General features: G+C 39.4%; 3 protein-coding genes and 2 non-coding genes across 13 annotated transcripts in view; 4 read left to right on the top strand and 1 right to left on the bottom strand.

The window, feature by feature from the left end:
- Positions 1–70: 70 nt before the first annotated feature.
- Positions 71–4230, top strand: EEF1B2 (eukaryotic translation elongation factor 1 beta 2). Its single transcript, XM_032694012.1, has 6 exons — positions 71–463; positions 620–742; positions 2165–2288; positions 2662–2728; positions 3421–3546; positions 4039–4230. The coding sequence occupies exons 1-6, from the start codon at positions 384–386 to the stop codon at positions 4191–4193; spliced, it is 675 nt and encodes a 224-aa protein (XP_032549903.1). The 5' UTR covers positions 71–383; the 3' UTR covers positions 4194–4230.
- Positions 2510–2589, top strand: LOC116789841. Its single transcript, XR_004358180.1, has one exon. It is a non-coding gene; the product is annotated as a small nucleolar RNA SNORD51 (small nucleolar RNA).
- Positions 3038–3171, top strand: LOC116789844. Its single transcript, XR_004358183.1, has one exon. It is a non-coding gene; the product is annotated as a small nucleolar RNA SNORA41 (small nucleolar RNA).
- Positions 4231–6974: 2744 nt separating the features above from the next.
- Positions 6975–22116, bottom strand: part of GPR1 (G protein-coupled receptor 1) — a 16620-nt gene continuing 1478 nt past the window's right edge. For 3 of the 9 annotated variants that reach the window (XM_032693153.1, XM_032693154.1, XM_032693155.1), the window contains 2 exons: positions 20827–20974; positions 6975–9758 (listed from right to left, as the gene is read on the bottom strand). In XM_032693153.1, coding sequence (XP_032549044.1) covers positions 8690–9742 — 1053 coding nt within the window. In that variant the 5' untranslated portion in view covers positions 9743–9758; positions 20827–20974 and the 3' untranslated portion in view covers positions 6975–8689. Of the gene's footprint in view, positions 9759–9863; positions 10123–11001; positions 11137–11179; positions 11250–16295; positions 16460–20544; positions 20761–20826; positions 20975–22116 lie in introns of those variants that run through there. The other 6 variants (XM_032693157.1, XM_032693160.1, XM_032693159.1 and 3 more) reach the window with 6 other exon arrangements.
- Positions 20867–22116, top strand: part of ZDBF2 (zinc finger DBF-type containing 2) — a 27439-nt gene continuing 26189 nt past the window's right edge. The window contains exon 1 of the mRNA XM_032693150.1: positions 20867–20878. The gene's annotated coding sequence lies outside the window, so the exon portion shown is untranslated. The remainder of the gene's footprint in view (positions 20879–22116) is intronic.

Genomic DNA, 22116 nt, shown 5'->3' with positions numbered 1-22116 from the left:
CTCGGCAATTCCCGTCTCCTTCCGTCTCTTTCTTCGCCCAATTCGGCAACTTCCGCTGTGCCAGAGGGGCGGGGCGTGGCGGCAGTTCGGGGTGACAAAACCCTTGCAGCACCGTACACCTTCCTGGAGCTTATAGTCAGGCTCACATGTATTACATCGACCCTTTCCCGCACCTCTCGTGTCCCTCTTGCTGCACTCCCTGCCCTGGAGCGGCCAACCCGTGAGGAACTACCTCGCGGTTAGTTCTCGCGGAGGGATCCGTGTGCGCAGAAATCCGCGGAGGGATCCAGGCTCTTTATAAGAGCGGCGCAGGCGCAGCGCGGTCTTTTCCCGCGGCTGTCGCGCTCTGTCGGGGCCCTGCGTGTGGGCCGCGCGCCGCCGCCATGGGCTTCGGCGACCTGAAGTCCGCCGCGGGCCTCCGCGTCCTCAACGACTTCCTGGCTGACAGAAGCTACATCGAGGGGTGAGAGGCGGCGGGAGGGGGCCACTGGGGCGCGGGGAAGCTGAGCTGGGCCTGACGGTGAGCGGCGGGGGGTCCCTGAGGTGCCGCGCCAGCTGCTTCTACACGTGTCCCCGCGTGTCCCGAGCAAGCGGCTTAACTTGGGCTCGCTCTCCACAGGTACGTCCCTTCGCAGGCTGACATCGCAGTTTTTGAAGCGATCGCTGCTCCTCCGCCTGCGGACTTGTTTCATGCTCTCCGCTGGTACAATCACATTAAGTCGTACGAAAAGCAGAAGGCAAGGTATGTTTAAACTGCGAAGCTGCAATATCTCTACGAACTGGCCTACAAAGTGCTGCGTTTGTTTGTTCGAGTTTGTACGAAACTGTTTTTCGGGGGTACCACGTGGCATTTTGCGTTGCCGTTGGCACACGAGCAGGTCCCGAAGCAGGGCAGACCTTTTCTGTCAGAACATTGCATTTCTCACTTAGAATCTACTCGCCTAAATTCTGTCTCTGTTCAGTTGCTAACATTTCTGCTAAAGCTTATAAAAAGAATTGGGTTTTATTGCTGCCATTTACACGGATAACTGTGCTGAGAGCCGGGAATTACTTGCCAGTAATCAGCTCTATGAAGGCAGCACCAAAATGGATTAGTATTATAGGAGTCATTACAGATAAATACACAGCACATCAATGTTGAGGTGTTTAGTCCTGGAAGATAAAAAAAAATCCGTGATTTGCAATACAGAAGTACATATAAAGAAAAGGAGATATAAAAGTAAACGTTATCTTTCTTATTGATTTTAAATGTTCGTGGAAGGTTGTATATTGACATTCATGGAGACTACAGGCCTCTAAAAAGGTACAGCATAGGTAGGGTAAATGTTGCTACACTGCTTTCTCTAAGCCTCAGTCGTGTTTATAGGAAACTCTTCCGAAGCTGGGTTGCTCAGTCACCAGCCTATTTCTGAAGCTTTTATAATTCTGAAGGGAACTGAGATTCTGAAGTTGCTTCACCACATCTACTGTGGAAAGTACTTACAGTTCCTGGAAACAGAGCCTAGTTTTATGACTAGTAACAGCAGTTCACAGTAACAGAACTGTGAGCTTATTTTAAGCTAGTTTTATGGCTCCAGTAGCAGCAGTTCATAGTAGCAGTAGGACTATGAGCTTATTCTAAGACTACAGAACTATATGAGCTACAGGGGAAAGTGAATTCAGGGCATTCTGGTCCCTCTTGTGCTGTTTAAGGCTAGCATTCAGGGTAAAGTGTTCACTGAAACTTCCAAAAGTAGCGGTTACTTTGCAACAGTATGTTTTCAGTCACTTAGTAGTTTTTAATTGAGAATATTTTTAGGAAAGCATGAACAAGAAGTTGGTGACTCCTCCTAGATGGAATATGTTGTAGATAAATTATTCCTGTAAGAAAGCTTTTACTGCCCACATGCTTAGTTGGAGCAGCAATGCTCGGTGGGATCATGCCAGTTTTGGTGAGGCTATAGCGAATCCCATATTCACAGATTATTCTGCAAGCATGTCACGAGCATTGGGGGCTGTCTTTTGGGTCTTAGGAGGAGGTTCTGATTTCAAGTAGCAGGATTCGATTTTTATTTTTTTTTAACACAGTGTTTTTGTTACAAATGCACTTGTAGGTGCATTGACAAACTGCTGGTATTTGTACCAACATTTTAGTAGGTTCCTTATAGCTGCGTTTTTCTTTCAGCTTGCCAGGAGTAAAGAAGGCTTTGGGGAAATACGGTCCTGCTGATGTTGAGGACACAACAGGTGCAGCCACAGATAGCAAAGATGATGATGACATTGACCTTTTTGGATCTGATGATGAGGAGGTACTTGTGACCTTTCAGTATTATGTTTGGGTTTTTTTGAAATTAACCCAGGTATGCAGATTTTTGCCTTAGCTAGTTTAAGTTACTTAAATTTGTAACCTTGATAAGAGATCCTGCTTGAAATTCTCAAATTCAGCTATCTTTGAAGAACAGGAAAGCTTGGAGGGTAAACACTTGTTAGAAAATACTGTATTGCAATGAGGTCAACTGTACAACTTTGACTGGTTACATGATGAATAAAACAAAAAATCACCATCTTTCGGCTGACAGTTGTGATGTTTTGTTTTTGTCTGAGTAGATGCCAGTCAGTTTGGTAATGCTCTGGGGATGTGAGGTTTTGGTGCTCTTCTGTAACTGTAGATTTCTCTTTCAGGAAAGCGAAGAAGCAAAGAAACTGAGGGAAGAACGCCTGGCACAGTATGAGTCAAAGAAGTCCAAAAGTATGTGTGCCAAGAACTTCTTAATTTTTTGTGCTTGGGTTAATTTTCATGCATTTGAACAGGGTGGCTGGAAACACTAATTAACTGTAATAATAGATCAGCTTGACTGAAATGAGACGGGAGTGATTGGCTTTTTTGAATTGCCTGTATGCTCAGTCCTCCCATAGTAAATGGGAACCTTAACATACTTTTTGTCTTGCTTAGTACACTCCTGCTTGTTTTTCCAAGAGGCTGAGCTTTCTGTATAAACAGATGTAACTCAAGGATTATCTTTCAGAGTTCGGAGAAAAGGCTGCAATATGCAAGTCCCTCCACAGCTACTGGTCTGGAACTGTTCAGAACTGTAGCAGTTGCAGTATTCCCTCTGTGGAAAATAAACTGTTACACAGCATTGAGCTCCTTTTCAGATCCTTTGAAAAGGACTTCCTATGTAACAAACATTGTCAGGTGCTTAATCTGTGTTCTGAGACTTGTTTTTTAAGAGCACAGTGGATTTACACACCGAAGGCTGGGATGTACGTAGCCGCAGTACTTCAGAAGTGTACACTGGTACCAGAGGCCTGGCACAGCAGTGTGAGGAGGTTCTTGTTCCTGGAATGGGAAAAGTTGCTCACATAGTAAAACTAGTTTGCAAGTATATTCATGAGTGTTTGAAAACTTCCTAGCTTTTAAAGGCAATTTTCTTCCCCCAGAACCAGCTGTTATTGCCAAATCATCAATCTTGCTTGATGTGAAACCTTGGGATGATGAGACAGACATGGCCAAACTAGAGGAGTGTGTTCGAAGCATTCAAGCAGATGGCCTGGTTTGGGGATCTTGTAAGTATGACAAGATTCTGGAGCAGGGAGAGAGTGTAGTCCCTTAGGATACATTGTATGCATAGTTAGACTTGTGGTCACTGCTGATCTCTGAAAATGTAGCTAAAACAGGGTGGGAACTGCAATACCACTGTACTTCAGTATCTTGACATAGTCAGAAAAGGTGATTAGTACAACGGCCCAGTTAAGAATCAAATACAGATTTTAAAAACTGTAAACCTAAGATGCTCTTATCCTGCATCTCCCTGTCCCTGATGCAGCAGACAAACACCCATACAGCCACATCACTGGTTTGGAGAGGAGGTGGAGGTCCCTTTTCAATTACTTGTAGTGAATCCTCCATTGTTAATTAGATAGTCCATAATGAGGAACAAATGATGTTTTTGTTTTTATGTATTCCTGCAAACTCCTTTGATCAGTTCAATCTTAGATCGGTGTTTTTAAGAGATTCCACCAATTGAGGAGTACTAAATGCCTTTTTTTATTTTACAGCCAAGCTAGTACCTGTTGGCTATGGTATCAAAAAGCTTCAGATCCAGTGTGTTGTTGAAGATGATAAAGTTGGAACAGATATGCTGGAAGAGAGAATAACAGCTTTTGAAGATTATGTACAATCAATGGATGTAGCTGCTTTCAATAAGATTTAAGTCTTGATATATCTAGAATAAATGTTGTTGCAAAAAATGTGCTGTGCCTGTGCTTAATTCAAAATTACAGAGTAATCCAACTCACAAATGTAAGATTTTGTTAATGGGCAAAGTAGAAGCTGAAACTGAATTTCAAGGTTGCTCTGACACCCCACTGTAGTACCCAAGAGCATGAGCAGAGAAAATAGAAAATTTACATTTACCATCAAATTGGAGTTAACATTATCATGCTCAAGTGCTCTTTGCTCCACTTGCAGAGGAAATTGCATCTTGGGAAATGTCTGTGATTCCTCTGGAAGGAGGGATGACTTTAAGGGAAAAGAATAGGGCTCAGTCAAAGTGCAAATAACTTTTTAGTGGATAAGCAGTATAAGTTCCTTTTGTTTAATAAGGGTGGTGACTAACCAAACATACCGTGGCTTTTGTTGAAGGCTAAACCAGTGCTTTGGTGAGAGTGAGATGAAGGTAACTGAATCAACTGTAGTCTCAATGGGACTTGGGATTACCCTGGTACTTTCTCATGTGTTGTGTGACTTGTTCCTCTGAGGGTTGGAAACCTTTGCAGTGAAATGTCGAGTTTTGCTTCTTTCCCAGGGGTTCTTGGTACAGCAACTAATGTTGATCATAAACTGCGCCTCTGGGAGGCGCTGCGAGCTCGGTGGCAGCGGTGTCCGAGCCGGGCAGCGTTGGGAGGGATCAACGGGAGCGCTGCCCGCGGGTTGCAGCTAATGCAGATGTCTGCTTTACTTATATAAGAAACTTGACGCGTGTTCCTGGCTAAAAACAACAATTAAAAAAAAATCGTTGAAATAAAATGCCAATATATAAAGTAGCAAAATTAACTCCAGTTTGAGCTGCTTACTTGGGTCTAGGTTGGTTTCTAGATTGATGCTGACTTTTTTTTTTTTAATGATTGAAGAATGAATCAGAAATAAATTATTTTCAAAAAAATTTCCGTAGGAATGATATGAATGTAAAAGCTGTTGCAGTTGTGAAGCTTCTAGACAAATTCAGTGTTCTATGCCTTCCATTGGACTGACAGGATTTATTGTGACCATGAAATGGATGCCTTTTCTGTGCCACATTGGTCTCTGAGATGAAGATGCTCAGTGCCAAACCCTGACAGCAGCAGCTTAGATAAATCCTTTTGTTCTTTTCTTCAGAGAGCATTTGTGTGGTTATCTGGCACAGCAGGTCCTGTTTCTCCTTGTCTAAAGGTCTACCAGCTTCAGATAATGAAAGATCTTTGTTTATAATTTGTCTCAGAAAAAAAAAATCTGCCTGCTACAGGTTTAAAGCACGGTTAAAGATTTGAAATAAGTATAATTACAGGCTCACTCGCCACCTTCCATAAACTCCTAAAAGGCTAACTTCATCCTGTGTGTAACTAATGCACAGTACCACTTCTGTGGCAATTCTCTAGCTGTTGCTTCTGCTAAATCAGGTAGCTTAGTTGTAGCAATTCTGTCATGGCTGCTGTTAAAATCAAGAAATTAGCAAATGCCTCATCAGAAAAACAAAAATTCTGCTACAAAAATATAATTTTTATTATCCTTGGCCATCACTGCTTCTGACTTCCCCTTCGATATGCTGCTTACCTTTAAACTCCTTCCTTGGCCCTGAAATTAAAGCTCTAACTGGATATAATGGTTTAATTTATTGACAGTAACATTGCTAAAATACAGCCCCATGAGCCATCCATGTGACCTGCTAGACTGGATTTGTGTGTGTGCTACATTTTTGCTAAGCATACACGTACAAACTCTTCAGTTGTTGGGATTTCTTTTGTGTTTGATTTTTCTTTTGTTTGCTGATTTTTTTCCCCTGATGTTAGAAGGGAAGTTGCTGCACAAGAACAAAATAAAATAAACCCTAGAGAGCACAGTCTCCCCAGTGAGAAAATAGATTGGCATGTGGACAAGAGAATTCCATATAATCCACATGAGGGGGTTTTGTGTAGTGTTTGGGTATGTGCCGGTGTATTACTGTGGCATTGTCCCTGTGAAAAATCAGCATCTTAGAGTAAACAAGGCACCCTATAACAGAAAGATCAGTAGAAATTTCTATACTTTAAATGTGTGATACATGGCAATACTGGGAAAAGAGTTTTAAGAAAAACTAACCCACATAAAAACCTTCAGAAGCACAAACTGTCCAGGAAGGAGATAAAATTAACCAGAACCTATCTATTATAAAATATGTCAATAGCTCTTTCCATAGTATCTCTTACCATGATCAGATAGATCCCCTTTTCTGGCTTTTCTTTTCTGTTTTAGTGGGTTGAACGAGCATCCTTCAGTCCAAGCAGCAAAGAATTGTTGGTCTTTTCTTGCAGACACTTGGGAAACAGAAACTTAGAGCATTATCTGTTTTGTTTAGGTATCTTCCATTACTTTTGAAGAAATAATCTGGAGATAATTCTGCAACTGATCTTGGTGTGAATGGTAGTAGTTACATTGCAAAATTGTTAATCCACTTAATTCCATAGATCAAGGCTGATTTTGGCCCTATTCAATTCTATTCTCTCTCTTGTCTGCTTCAGGACTTGCTTTCTGATCATCTGTGCAAGACAGCACATATGTTCTCCCTTTTGAAAATCAGCCTCTGTACTGAATATAGGAATATATGTGTGCACATAGCTGATGTGCATCAAGAAACCTTAATTCCCATAGTAGAAAGAGTCAGCGCTTGCTTTCATCTTCCAAAATCTTTGGGAAGGAGCTGTTATAAGAAAGGACAGTTACCGCATATTGCTGCTAAGAAAAGCAAATGAACACACTCTTTGGAAACAACAAAATTTTATTGCTTCATTTGGACTACAGTCAGGAAAGTACATCATTCCTAGAAAGATGTCAGGGAACATGTGAAGAAAAACTCCAAGATGTTTCATTTAGGCATATTCAGCAGCACAGTGCCAAAATATTATGGTGAGTAACTATGTACCAGGCAGCAAATGACTCAAAGGAAGGGCGCTGCTTACTAGCTTTCTAGCCTGAAGTGAAATACGCTGAAATTCCACTGATCCTGCCTGACTCTCCCAGGCTCTGAAACCAGAGCCCAAAGAAATAGTTAAAGACCAGTCAGACTGTTTCTATTTGTACAGCTACCAGTACTGGGTGTGGTCATGCATACATATATATATTTTATACAAATGCAAATGTATTTACATAAAAGGCCTCGATTACAGTATAAATGCTACTAATGTGTGTTGGCAGGCCATAGAAACTAGGTAGATTATCTGAAAGGCAATTTTATTCTATATACCTAAGCCAATAGCAAGTTAAAAACAGTTCAAATTTACCCAAAGCTCTGTGCTTTTACTTTTAGTGGAGTTTCGTCCCACATTCAACTTTTTAATTAAGTGGTATTACATCAGAAATTGATTCACTCCACATAGCATATCTGTATGTATATATATTTGCATTGGTGTGTGTGATTCTGCAGCAAGCAACAAGTTGGAACAGAATACAGCATAACTGGGACTACTTCATCTTTCCTATGGGAGTGGACTCCATTTCCTGGATGAACTGTCTTGCCTCTCATTTGGCAACAAAGTCCAAATTTGGCTACAGACTTGTAATGGAATATTGTTGAATTCACTACACCCATTTTTTGAAGCTTGACATTAAGGCAAACAAAATGTTATTTCTTTATCTTTGCTTGACAGAGCAATAAAAAGCAACCAATAGTTGTAAACCACTGTAAGCCTAAAAACTTAAAAGAAGTATGGCACAGGACCTTTAATCTCAGTTTCTGCAAGAAATATTCTCACTAATTCTTTGCACACTTCAAATGAACCTAATACCTGTATGAAACATCTGCTCAGTATTTCACACCCAGCTAGTGCTAAAAGCACAAGAATAAGTGACCAGAAAACATAGGGTCTCCTGTCTTAATTTTGAGTATAAGATAAAGAGCATCGGGAGAAGACAGATTTTATTTCCGTATTTTTCTTTTTTGACAAGAGAAGGCAGCAATTCAGTGTTCTCTGTCTTGGGATCCTTCTCCAGCTGCAGGGTGGAGCCACTTCACTTAGCTGGGAGGTAGCTAGGTGATTCCTACTTCAGGCAGCGCTCGGCAATCGGGACTCATGGCCACTGATGTATGGCTACAACCTCTTGGATGAGACTGCCTCAAACAAGAGAGGTATCAGTGATGGCAAGGAGGAATATTTTTATTATGTGCACTTTTGATATCAATGAGGTATGGAACCATAGCAAAACAATGGGATTAAAACAATATTCCTCATCAAAAACCCAGTTGGAGTAATTCCACTTATGCTGACAACTTTCAGCTCAGGCTGTATGTGCATTGCGAGGACACCACACCCAAATGATGTGTCCGTTAACAACCTTTCAATTAAAGCAGCAAGTGCAATTAAGCCAGCTGTTTATAGAAAACTGTATATGCAAAGATGCATATCTGACTGTCAGATGTGAAGTCAAGAACATCTCCAAATCTCTCTCTCTTCTGGAGAGGGATGTTGACGAGAACAGTCACTGGGCAGTTTCACAATAGTGCACAGGCGCATGGCTGTTGTCCGAGCTCCACAGCTGCTCACTGACAGTTCCTGAGCGGCTCACTTCCCACAGAGCCAGTTTTAGCACCTCAGAGACTGTTGTCTTGACCTGGGCCTGGAACTTTTTGCTTATCAGAACATAGAGGATTGGATTGAGGCAACTGTTGATGAAACCAAGGCCAGTGGAGAGCGGAATGCCATCCTGTAGTAAGTCATGCAAGTTTTCGTCATGGTGAGCAGACAACTCCACAATGCTGAATATGTGATATGGTGTCCAGCAAACAAAAAAAGCTACAACTACAGCAATGATGGTCCAGAAAAGCCTGCTAGAAGTCAATACAGTTCTTTTCTTCACTTTAACAATCAGCAATGAGTAGCAAATGACCATGGTCACTAAAGGGAAGAGGTAACCAAACGCAAGCCTCACCCAAATGAGAATGTGATGTGTCAGCAAAATAAGTTCTCTGTCGTGCACATGGAAGTTGTTGTAGCAAATGGTGACATTGTTCAGAACCGTAGCTGTGTCTCTAAAGTATAAGGCAGGGCCACCAATAATTGCAGCTGACATCCAAATGACCCCACTGAGAACAAGGGTGTTCCTTACAGTCCGATACTTGTAGGAAAAGACTGGGTGGACAAGGCGGATGTAGCGGTCAAGGCTGATGAACGTCAGGAAGAAAACACTGGCAAACATATTAAGTAGTGCAATGAATGAGTTCATTTTGCAGAGCCACTTCCCAAAAGGCCAGTGGAAGCCCATTGCCACATATGTAATATAGAGGGGCAGGAAGAGAACAAAAATGAAATCTGCAATGGCCAGATTGAGGAACCAGAGGGTAGAAACAGATTTATCCCATTTAAAGCCCATAAACCAGATGACAATGGCATTACCTGGCACTCCCAGCAGAAATGCCACACTGTAAAAGAAAAGGGAAATAATATGGGCAATGCTGAGGGAGGACTGGGGTGACTCATCTTCCTCAGACAGGTCGTAGAAATAAGAATAGTTCTCAAAATCTTCAAATGTCATGCTGCAGAGTTGCTTTCTGGGGAAGAAAAGAAAGAAGAGAAAAGTTTTACTGTGCTGGAAATAGTAAACTGCAATTCTTTTAAGTTCTTGTTCATAAAAAAACCCCAAAACATTGACTTACATATCTATCACATTTTATGTCAGTTCCTAGCACAAAGCTCATGAAGAATTCTGGTCACAGGCATTTTAAGGAATGTTCAAATCAAAACAACACTTGAAATCTTCAGGAACTGTTTTCCACATATTGACTTCTCAGTGACAGCACTGAGCACAGTATCACTGGTAAATTTCTAGGTGACCAGATGCAAAATTTTACCAAATGATAGAAAAAGAACGGTTTTGCTATTCTTTTCTGGTCAAGTTTCATACTTTATTGCTCTGTTCCTACATGAAGCAAGTTTTATAGATTATATCTGTCTAAAATCAGAGGAGCATCAGACACCTATGTAGGCAAAAAAGTTCACTTAAAACATCAGGAAGGTGTTTTTTATAAAATTACACCCACCACCCCCACCTCAAATTATAGTTGACAAAATTACAGTGATTTCTCAAGCAACTAAAAGTTCATGGGTTTATTAATCTCTACCATGTATCTTTGTATCAAGGAATGATGATTCAACATATTAGATTTCCTCAATGCAGCAAAAGATGTACAGAAAGAAACATACAGAACATATTTCAGGGATAATACATACAACTATACTATTTTTCCACCAGTGAGCTGAGAAACAGGTATAGATGAAAGAAAATAAAGCTTCCCATTAATATAACAGACACTGTAAAAGCTATGGATGAAAATGTGCGTGCCTCCTTTTTTCTTTTTATTTCAAAACAGAAATTTCAGAATTTTCTCAGTTTTTTTCTCTTGCAAAAGCGTCTGGAACTTACAAGTACAACATAACTTTTCATATAGGAATTTTCTTATGTGGGAGGGAGAGAAGGCAGCAGGGGAGAGGAAAGTGGAATATAAACCAAAAGAAAAGCTCTAGAAACAAAAGTATATTAAGGAGAAAACAGATAGCAAACAGAGGTTGAACAAAAAAAAAAAAAAAAAGCAGTCAGAATTTATGTGACAAAGCTGCAGCACAGTACAGGTGGCCACAGTCTGACAAAAGTAGCTGCAATGGTCAAAACAATTATTCTGCCAAGTTCTGTTATCATTTAAAGCTATATTGTCTGGCTGGACTCAGCTGCACTGAGAACCTGTCCCTGAGAGCAGGATGCAACCAGTCCATTAGCTGTACTATGAATGATCTTACCGCTACACTTCTGAGTGCTATCTCCATTCCCAAACCGAAATTCAGCCCGAGCTTTTGGAACTCAGCCCTGCATTCCTGTAATTCCATTCATTACAGCATGCTAAGGACAACAGGAGAGGGGTCTCCTGAGCACACTGCCTGCAGAACGACATCTGCAAGCTTGCAGTCATGTACATACCTTTCCTCCAAAAAAGTAGTTCTCCCAGTTTGAAAGGATTACTCACACAAGTGAAGCTACGCATGTGCACACGCATTAGCAGGATTAGATTTCTCATTTGTAGATGGATGGACAAGGAAGAAAAAAAAAAAAGGTTGTGTAATTTTATATCTCTTGATTAAAAAAAGATGTAGTAAGTAAGAATCAATACAGCCTGTTCTATCAAGAGGCTCTAATAGCATTTGCCCTTTTTAATTTACATCAGGCTGAAGGAATGTTAGCTGGTTTGCTGTCCTGATAAAATGATACTTATTGGGCTACATTTATGTAATTACCCCTACATTATGTAATCCACCCTTTTGAGGGTGGATTCTGCATTAAATACCACTACCACCCATCTGAGTAATTTTTTCAAACAGCCCAACAGCTGCTGAGAGAATAGTATAAACATGGAACAGTACCACGAACATCTGGAACAACATTGTATTTGGACAGTTTCAGAGGACAGTCAGGTTAATAATTGGATTTTTAAGTGGTTTTGCCTATATAAAGAACTATACCTTCAAGTCTGCAAAATCTTCAGATTGCATTTGCAATTAAACAATAAAAAAAATTCCAACTCTTTAAATTCTTGCTGAATAACATTCTCTATTTCAGACACTAATAAATTTTGCTTTTAAGAGTTAGCACAACAAAATAATACTTGAATTCAAACGTTTCCTCACAGACTTTTTTTCCGTAATGTTGCTAAAAAAACCATAATGACAAACATTTGCCTATCGCCCAACAATGTTAATTTTATGTTTAGTATTTCAAAGATGATGTATAGCAGGAGAAAGAAAACACATGTAAATAAATGCCAAATATTTACCAAGCCTCCAGTAGTTTAAAACTCCATTGAAAGAGCACACCTTCAGGATGCAATTATTTTTCCAAGCTTATATGTTTCCTTATCTCTAGTCTTCCAATGCAATGACTCTTCTGCAGTGGGAGTAAGAAAGCAGGAGGAACATTGTTTACCACTGCTCTCAGTGCACAGATGCTGAAACTAAACTCTGTGTCTGGGGCTCAGCAAAGACTGCCAATTACATTTGCGAAGTCCAGGAACTTTTACCTCTGGCACTGACATGTATGAAGTACTTCTGTAACAGGACTCAGAGTGTTAAGCCCTGTTCAGAAAAAGATAAGCAGTAGGTGATTGTCAGGGAGCTATTCTGGTTTACCAATAAGGACCCAGATTTTTTTCTATTAACCATCATTCAGCAGGGATGTTTCTTTGTGATCTTAAAACACACTATCTCAAATACATGACTCTGAAATTAATAAATTTTCAGAGTCAGAGCTGTCTTGCAGTTCAAATCCAGGTCTTGAAAGCGAAGAAATCTAATTGTATTCCTCATTCTGACACTGATTTCCTGTATGGTCTTTGATAAATGGCCTAATTTCCAAGCTGGAAAAAATTCTCATGAACCTGTCTGCAAACTGAGGCTCAGTAGAGAAAACAATACTTTTAGACAGCAGTTTCTTCTTAGCTTTCAGGCAACTGTTAGAAAGGGTAAGGGAGTTTTGGTGCGGTTCGCTGGCTCAGTCCCTGCTGGTCTGGGGAGCCAGTGCATGGAAAATATTTTTCAATAAACAGGAAAGTGTGGTTAGAGGTCTGCCAATAAGACTTGGGAGCAGCCACAGGTTACAGAACAGTGTTGTATTGCCTATGGATTAATATAACCAAGTTTAGACTTCATCCTGTCCTTTTTTTAAATTTTATTTTAAATACTAAACACCCTGTGTAACGTGTATGCTCAGCAGTGGTTTGACGAGTCTGTTCCTGTTTGCTGAGGCCATAAGCTGCTTTGAAAACTGAGCCTCCTTGATTCAGTTGCTTAATTATGAAAATAGTTGACCAGGAGGTTTCATTTCCTGTCCCCTTCTGTAAAACAGAAGTTAATTACTGAACGACTTCATAGGAATATCACAGGCTAGCACTTGGTGCTTCTAGATCCTGGGGCAGAAAGCAGAATTAGCAGGAAATACAAATCATTAGGACAAATTTCTAAAATACAAAGCCACAGAACTACTGAAAACAGACTTCACTATGCGTTGCACAAAATGTCTTTCTCTGAATTTCAGCAGGGAATTACAAACTTGGATCTCAGTTGACATATTCATAGTTTTTTACTTAAAGTACCTAGAGTTTGTTTTCTCTGCCCCTATGTAGTTAAGCCATAATGACAACTTGGACAAATTGTTGGATCTGCCTAAAACAGAATAGCTTTTGTCACACTAAGAATGGCTGTTAGGACATGGGACCGGTACTTTGGAATCTATTCATGGCTAGGCCACATGCACCCTGTTTGACCAGGGGAAGTCGTTTGACCTCTCCACACCTCAGCCCTGAGGTCAGTGGAATGGCTTTGGAATTAAATTACATTGCATTTTCAGTCTAAAATAGAAGAAAACAAACAAAATAGTTGCAATTTTCTCCCACTTCACTTTATGCAAAGTCTTTGTGGGGGTTCAAAGTTCCCTGGGCACCACACAAGTTAGGACCCAACTGAATTACACTGGCAGTTTTTACCACATTTGGTATAACACAGCCTCTCTCTCACATTTGGTCCTCATTATCTTTGAATTTTACAGAGGTCCAAGGAAAGAGTTTATTCATTGCCTATGTCAGCTAAAAGTTAACACAAATATTTGAGTGGTAGTCCCCAAATCTATTTGTTCAGTGTGATAAACACTGTTCAGAGCCCCTGGCCAGCTAGATTGGTTTCAGAGGTCACAGTAGCGAGTTCTGACTTACTAGGAAAATCACAGTTTGCAGAGTTGGCTGTCTCAACAGTTCAGTTCATAGAGGGAATATATCACACAAACTCTCCTTTTAATGTCTTTATGAATAATTTTGAGCATATCACATTCCATGTGTATTATTTGTGGTTAAAGGAAAGCTTATTTGATTGAGTTGCTTCAACGTCTGTCATTTGCAAGCACCAAATGTTGGAGAACAACTAGTTTCACAAAAAAAAAAGCCTCCTTGTGCATCAGCAAGTTTATCTGGGCATTGAATCCACTTGAGAGCCCTCAAATATTTTTCTGGGAACTTCTGAGGTGACAAATTTTGAATTTATCTAGCTCAAAAAACAAAACATGAAATTCACGGGGTAGTTTATCTAAAAATTTTAAAACTCAGAAGGCTAATTAAATTCATTAGAGGTACATATGTATTCTACATATTTATATTTTATATTTTTATATTTGTATTTTATATTTATATTTTTATATTTATATTACGAAGATATAAGAAAGATTACAAAATGCACAAGGAATACTGATGAGATTACAAACTGTCATACACTCATATTTCTCTCTAAAAGAACAAAGCCAAGACAACCACCTGCCTCTATGTAGAAACTTTCTTATAGCAGCAAGTGCCTGATCCACCTGTACTACAAAATTAAATCATAGCTATGCTAGAGTTTAAGCCTAAAGCTGACCCTGCAGTCAAAGCTACCAAGCCACAAGCATTTTAAGGTACTACACACAAAGGTAGAATCAAGGCTTGTGTGTATGTTTTCTCTTTCACAGACACATACACAAACAATTGTCTTTTGCCTATTGTTTTAATGGTCACTAGACATATGGTAACCTAATTACTTCAGAAGCCATCATGAATTCAACAACTAGAATGGGTTACAGTAGCTATGACAAGTGACTGGAAACCATTTCAAGCCGCAATATACATGTATTTGTTCTAGCAGACAAGAAAATAATGCAAATAACCATCATTCTCCACTATGTCTCTCAGTGAAGCAGTGATAGAAATGTATATGCAATGTACTAGCTAGACATCTCCTAAAACTTAGGCCAAACCCAGCTTTTTTTGAGCAAGGCCAAACATGACACTCTTAGTCATAACACATCACTTCATCTGTGGTATTTAAGTCATTTGACCAGATAATAATAGCCTGATAACATTTTACACAAATTGAGTGTTACAGTGAGATTAACAAACCCCTCTAGCACAGACGAAGTTAATATTGGTAAAGTTATGATTTCAGGTCAGCAGTTTTGCCAACACAGAAATGTTAACCAACAAATGGAAAATCCAACTTCATATCTAAATAAGGCTGCTGTAATAGGAAAAGTATCTACAGTAGGTCTGACCCTAATATAACAAATCATCCAGACAACTGCTGCAATTAAGCAGTTTACCATTACCACAGTCAGGTAAATAATAAATGTCTGCAACCAGTAACCACATCTCATCAAAAGTGATTTATTTTCATCCTGATCCCAAGCACCAGGTCTTCTATTCCCAAAGATGACAAAGAAACCCGGGTGTCCTCAGGATACACACTAGGGAAGGGGAGGGCACCTGATAACTACATAGTTAGTGCCTGTTCTTGCTCTTATTCCTTTCTGTTAACACAGCTAAAAGTAAAAATATCTTTTTTAATATTCCTTTTGAATGTAAGGAGTTGCTGTAGCCACTGCAAGTCTATCATTTGACCTCAAAGATAGTAGAGTAGAGTCAAGAAAATGACTGGTGATACCTGTGAACACTTAAAGTAGTCCCTTTTTTGCAGAAAAAAATATTCTCATGTTCTTACAAGTAGGTAAAAATAGACATTTAGGTAAACAGTGCCACTTGAGATTTAAAATATCGTCTTATATTGTATGTGTCAGCACTGCCAAAGTATTTACATAACCAGTCTCAACCCCTCAGTATTCATAACCCTTACCGAAACTAGGTTCAAGTGAGAAGCATCATCAGTCTGGTTTACAGACAAGAATGCTGAGAGTGACCTACAGGAAACCTCTGATCAAACCAAGTGCTAAACCTGGAGTCCCTGCCTAGTAGTTTAACCACAGTCCTATCCTCCTTTCTTAAACTTAACACTGTCCCTTCATTCATGATGAAACAAAGAAACCACGGCTTCACCTCTGGGAGACCTTCCCTTTCCTAAAGAGAGGCTCTCCCTGAGCTGTCATGCCCATTGTGTTGGAGGGAGACAGCACTTACTTGGGCAGCCCTTACAGGTTCTGATCTTCTTCCTCTGCACTGAAGAGAAAATGAATCTGGATTTCCACCATTTGCTGGTCACATACACTAAGCTGTCTCTGCAGACCCAGGACATACCTCAGAGCTGTTAAGCACACCTCTCAGAGCCCAGCAGGTACACCACATATCATACTGGCTGTGTCCTCAGCATGTAAGATATGCACACTAATGAAGTATTGTTCCAGGCAGACATCATGTGTTTTCTATTCCTCCACAAATGCCAGCAGTATTTTCTTTGGCTATAAGCCACCATAATAACTACATACCTAGAGTAATAGAGATATCCAATTAAAAAAACTGTAAGTGCCTCAGCTTCCCAGTGACTAGATTGACTAATTAATTAGAAATGCTTGCATTTTTAATTAATTATGGCTTTTAAAGGTTTTCAAGCATAAATTACTTGGAAATTTTATTTTGCAACTGTCTTGTATATTTGTGATGAAAGATGATTTTGACTACCATTTATGTGCCATTACATGATCATGCAGCTCTGAGCATGTTTTTTGCATGGCCGTACTCCTTCAAACACACACTTTACCACAACTCCCTCCTAACAGAAAGTATCAGAGTGACAGCAGAGAATAAAGAGTATGAAGATATTTCTTTCAGATTATCAACTGTTGTCTCAGCAGACTGAATAAGGACAATTAAACATGTTAGACAACAGCCATCCTAAAGGTACTGCAGAGTAACAAGTCATTACAGAAAAAAATAAAATAACTCTCTCCAGCAAGATACAAAATATCTATGAAATAAGAGATAAAAAATAGCTTACAATTTGCTACACTTACTGTCCTTTTAACAAGAAGAGTTTAGAACTAACCCCAGAGAAAATTAGCACCACAACTCAGTCCTCTAATATGCCTTCTTATATCCTATTCTATTCCAGAAATATTAAATTTCCCAGTCATTTATAACAGTATGCTTGGTTATGTACTGTCCTCCAAATTGAGGTCTGTTCTCTTAGGTTTATTCTACTCCTCATTAATACACATCAGCAGTTTCTTCTTTCATGAATGCAATATTGCTGTGATTATATTACTGTTGACACCTACTCTTGCATGAATAAATCAGAACATCCAATTCTAAAATATCGCTAGTACATTTCTTATCAACTGAAATGTTTTGGATAACATACTTTATTATGTCCTCACCATTAATATACTAGAATCACTGTGTACAGTAGATTAAAGGCATCTACTTCTGTATGAGTGTTATTCTAATATTCCTACTCATACAAAGCTAACTATTTCATTTACTTTAAGATCAAGTCTAAAATAAGCACTGCCTGTATTGCTGCAAAACTGAAAAATTCATAATGTTAATATCAGGAGGACTGGATATTTATTCATCTCCCTAATATGACACTGGCAACACTCCCTAGCACTGATAGGAATAGATGGTACCTATGATTAAGGTGTCAAATTAGGAGCTTGGAAATACTGGTTTTACAGGCTTCCCATATTAGCTTTGCAAATCACTTCTCACTTGACTCTGCTAGATATAGCACAACTCCTCAGTTAACATTATTCAGGCTTCTTAAATGGGCAATGATTCTTAATATTTTCAAAACATCTCATTAAAATGATGAGGGGCTGAGCTCATTAAAGAGGATCATTAGAAAGAAGGAGTGGGAGTGTAGAAAGTGATATTACATTGATGGTACAGGACTTACTACGCACTCCTTTCCCTCTATCATCTAAAAGGCTTCAGAAAGGAATAAAACTTCTATGCCAAGCTCACACTTGCTGAAAAAGCATGTTTTTTATGTTGGGGATAGTACCCAAAGGCCTCAGCCTTCGAGATCAAAGCCTCATTGGATCTAGGCACTATAAGAACATAATGAGAGACAATTCCTGTTTTGTTTATAAATAAACAAAATAAACAGACACAAGAAGAGATGAGAAGGAACAGAAGAAACATCTTGCCCGAAGCCAAATGGTAGATTCAAAGGTAGAGCTGGAGGCAGAATTCAGACCTTGCTGAAAGAGTGAAGAGGGAAGTATCTATTGTGGACACAGGGAAAAGATGCTGGTTCTTCATACTTGTGCCTTGTGATTCTTGAAATACATTCTTCAAGAAGTATCAAAAAGGGACAAGAGAGCCTGGGTAGGAAGCAGGAAAATGCTGCAAACTTGTTGCTAGCTAATGTCCCTGCCAAGAAATAGAGACTTAGTGTGCTGGCTTTTGCAGTTAACTCTCGCAAACAAACCTGACTTGTAGTAATGGGTTTATTAGCTTCCCTTGGAGCCCAGTAATAAAAAATTATTGTATCTGCAGCAGGTCTGTTCAGTTTTATCCAAAGAACTGTAATGCAGTAAAATGGTGGGCCAGGTATAAGAGAGCTGCAATAAGCCAGCAGCAATTTTCTCTGGAAAAAAGCAGCCAGGGGCTGATACAGGGTTTTTGGCTCCTGTCTTCGGTTCTCAAGCTCTGGAACATAATGAAGACACAAAGAGTACAGAATTAGTTGGGCTCCCCTGGAAGAACTATATGTTTCTTTTGAGGACACAAAACTTTTGTTTTAGTCTCAGGAGCCTAGCAAGTGTGGGAGAGTTCATCTCTGCATTATGGCATCTTCCCTTCCAAAAACAATGTGTCTTGGTCACTGCCCACCACAGCCACAGCAATCCCTTTCTTCTGGTAACAAGCCACCAGAAGCTGTTCCTTCCAGTGAGCTCTCTTTTGCAAAGCCAACAACAACAGAGCCCTGCAGTGTTGTGAAACTGCTAGCTTTAGACTGAATGAACACAAGTCAAACAATTATCAGAAATAATGAGTGCAAATTAGCCAGACAATCAGCCACCACAGTAAGAGAGACAGCTGAACTGCTGGCACATTCCACAAGACAAAATAAATAAATAAGCAAATAATAAGACCATTCAATAGATTACAATCCTCTGCAAACCTAGCTGTTGCTTAGTGCTTGGAATAGCAGAGTTATTAATACAAAATTAACATCTAATAACAGATCACAAACTCCAAGTGTCTGTTAAGAAACAGAAGGAGAAGAAAATTCTTTAAGGCAACTGGCTTTATTAGGAAACATATAAATTTCCTCTTTAATCAATCTATCAGAACTAAACACAAATCTAAGCATTTCAGATGCTGCTCATTAGATTGTCAGCAGAGAACGAAATTCGTAAAATTAAAAGAATGTATAATGTACAGTACATAGAAATTTATTATTTTGATCAGTACTTTTCTTCTGTCCCCACCAGAGCAGTAAAAATCTGTGATCAGATTCTGCCTAAGAATCCTTATACAGAGCTTTCCTGACATATGATCCCTTTCCACAAAGGCAATTCGAGAATCCAAACCATAAATTCATTCTCCAGGCTTAAATAACTTCCACTGCACCAACTCGGAGATTTTAAGTGCAGTAGAAGTGGACTGTAGTGTCATTCATTGCACATATAGGGATTCCTAGGATTGAAGTAAACTTGGTAGGACCTCTATCCTGTCTGCCTGGCATAAGTGATTGATAATATTTTAAATTTGGGTAGAAGCTGCAATGACATTAAACAAAAGTAAATTGGGTTATCAAAATATTTGCATTTCCTAATTCAGCTGAAGCAGGACGATAATATGATGCTAGTGAAAGTAAGGTATCATAAGCAAATTAATCCTGAAAGCAGTTTCTACAAAGCTGCTCCAACAAATTCCTGTACCGTGATATACCCTTACTTTCTTCTCCTTAGTTATGAGTTAATGAACATTTAAAACTATTCAGAAATACCATTTCATTCAGCTAGAAAAAAAATGTGTTTTGATGTGTTTTAATTCATAGACATATGAACATAGGCATAATTCAATGTATACATGTTGTGTAAGTCTACAAAAACAGGTCTGTGATATTGTTGGGCTTTGCAAGATCACATTTAGAAAGGTAACAGGTGACAACGACACTGTTATCATTAAGTCTGAATAAGTGGTGGAATATAGCCCTGTCTCATTGTGTGGTAGTATACAAGGCTTCAGATCTTCTTGTCACTTCTAGGAAACAAGCTAATACACTTAATGAACTAGATCCACGTCCTACCTTATTCCACAATGATTAGGGAAAACATACACACTTTCCAGCTGAGATCATAGAAACCTTATTTAATTCTGCATGACTGTAATTCTTCAGAATTATTTTGTTAAGTTGAAATGATTTCCAGTTTCTAGAATCAGTTCAGAGCAGAACTGGTGTACTTTTTTCTAATAATACTGGGAATCTCTATAGCTGTGGGAGACACACTATCCCTACCCAAATAAAAAACCTAAAAACCTGCATACTACGGGAGATGGGGGGGAGAGAGAGATTTGAATCAAGGTCACTTACCATTCTCTGACAGGATAAAACTCCTTGAAGTGTGTATAAACATATTCAGAAGTCATTAAAAATTAAATTCACGCATACTTTCATATCTTTTCTTGCTGCTGGGGTGATTCAAAACAATCTTTGAAATACGTGAGTATCACAGTCTTTCTTCCAAGAAGCTGTTTTGGCCAGTATGTGCTACATCATCTTAGAGTTTGCCTGCAAGTCTTGTTGTAGCTGTAGAGACACATTATTTAGAAGGAAGGGAGAAAAAGATTTTAAATATAAGAGAGATTGACCCACCTTTCTTAGTTCTTTGAAACAAAAGGCACCGTAAATCAGGGACGTGAGCTCTGTAGCAGAAGGAAGAATGAAATGATCTGCAGAGTTCAGAGTGACTTCAGTGTGATTCCAGCTGCTTCACTTGGCTACTGCCTTCCCTCTAATAAAGCTGCAGAATGATATAACGTCGTGTTTGTTTTCAGCTGAGGAAGTTGTTTCCAACTTCCCTTGGTTTTCTAGACCAATTTTTGAAATACTGCCATTCTGTATAATCCCAGTATTTCACCAAAAATAAATGTTAGACATGTGAATGAATCATTTTGGTCAGTGTCCAAGCAAGCAACAGATGTGGTGACTGATGAATGGAAAGAGACCTTACAGTTGTGGGCTGCTTTTTGTTATGCAGAGAAGAGGCTGAACAGTATTTCTTTGTAAGCACTCTGGTTTATAGAAAGTAATGTTGAATGAGCTGAAAGATGCCTAAAAAGTCACACTGAAAGCATCATTTTGTAACTGTATGGCATGATACATTCCTTTTTTATTTAGGATTAGTAGATTAATCTCCTTCTGTGTGTAAGACAGAAGTGAGCTCCTCAAAACACTGATTAGTGATTCTTTGTCAGACAGTGTAACACTGGTCAGAAATTTGAACTGGATTTTAGGAGACTGGGCTGGTTCCCAACTCTGTAAAGAGCCTGCCGAACTTTTGTGGCCCAGCCTCATGATCTCCATGTAGTTCAGTTTCTCAGTCAGTAAAATGGGAATATTATTCCACTGGATTCAACCTACCATAGATTCACTCGACTCTGATGGTATCACACTCATCATACCATTTTAAATCAGCTGAGCATGTCAGTCTACCCTGACCAAAATCAAATCTTCTAGTGGGAGCAATAATCCAACAGTGTTACTCCTCTATCACTAATGCAAAACATGTAACATGTTCAACACTGATTGAATCTAGTCAATGCCAAATTTTCCAGATTTCAGAGATCACAGATTCTCTTAACACTAACCAAAACCTCTTTTTAGCAAAACTAACCCGTTTTGTTTTTCCTTCATGGCAACTCTTCCTGTTCTGCCAGTATAACTTTAAACACTGATAGCTTGAACATGAGTGCAAAATCCTCTAATTCTATGAAAGGAGGATGGAGATTATGTTATGGTGAGGCACAGAGGCCCTGGACTATGAGAAAAGGACAGGGGGACATGATTCCTGTGAATATATAAGACAGGAGATGAACAGAGGGGGTTGACTGAGGAAAGCACATGGAAAGAGTCAAGGATCTCACTTGTTTATTTCTTGCATTT

This window comes from Chiroxiphia lanceolata, chromosome 7 (assembly GCF_009829145.1).
Source record: "Chiroxiphia lanceolata isolate bChiLan1 chromosome 7, bChiLan1.pri, whole genome shotgun sequence".
NCBI classification, from domain to species: domain Eukaryota; kingdom Metazoa; phylum Chordata; class Aves; order Passeriformes; family Pipridae; genus Chiroxiphia; species Chiroxiphia lanceolata.
The sequence above is the reverse complement of the archived record's forward strand: the minus strand, read 5'-3'. Positions and strand labels throughout refer to the sequence as shown.

Excerpts from the sequence above, each read along its gene's own strand:
- EEF1B2 (XM_032694012.1), top strand. The coding sequence starts at position 384 with ATGGGCTTCGGCGACCTGAAGTCCGCCGCGGGCCTCCGCGTCCTCAAC. Across the intron at positions 464-619 it reads GACAGAAGCTACATCGAGGG|GTACGTCCCTTCGCAGGCTG; the intron begins GTGAGAGGCGGC and ends CGCTCTCCACAG. Across the intron at positions 2,729-3,420 it reads TGAGTCAAAGAAGTCCAAAA|AACCAGCTGTTATTGCCAAA; the intron begins GTATGTGTGCCA and ends TTCTTCCCCCAG.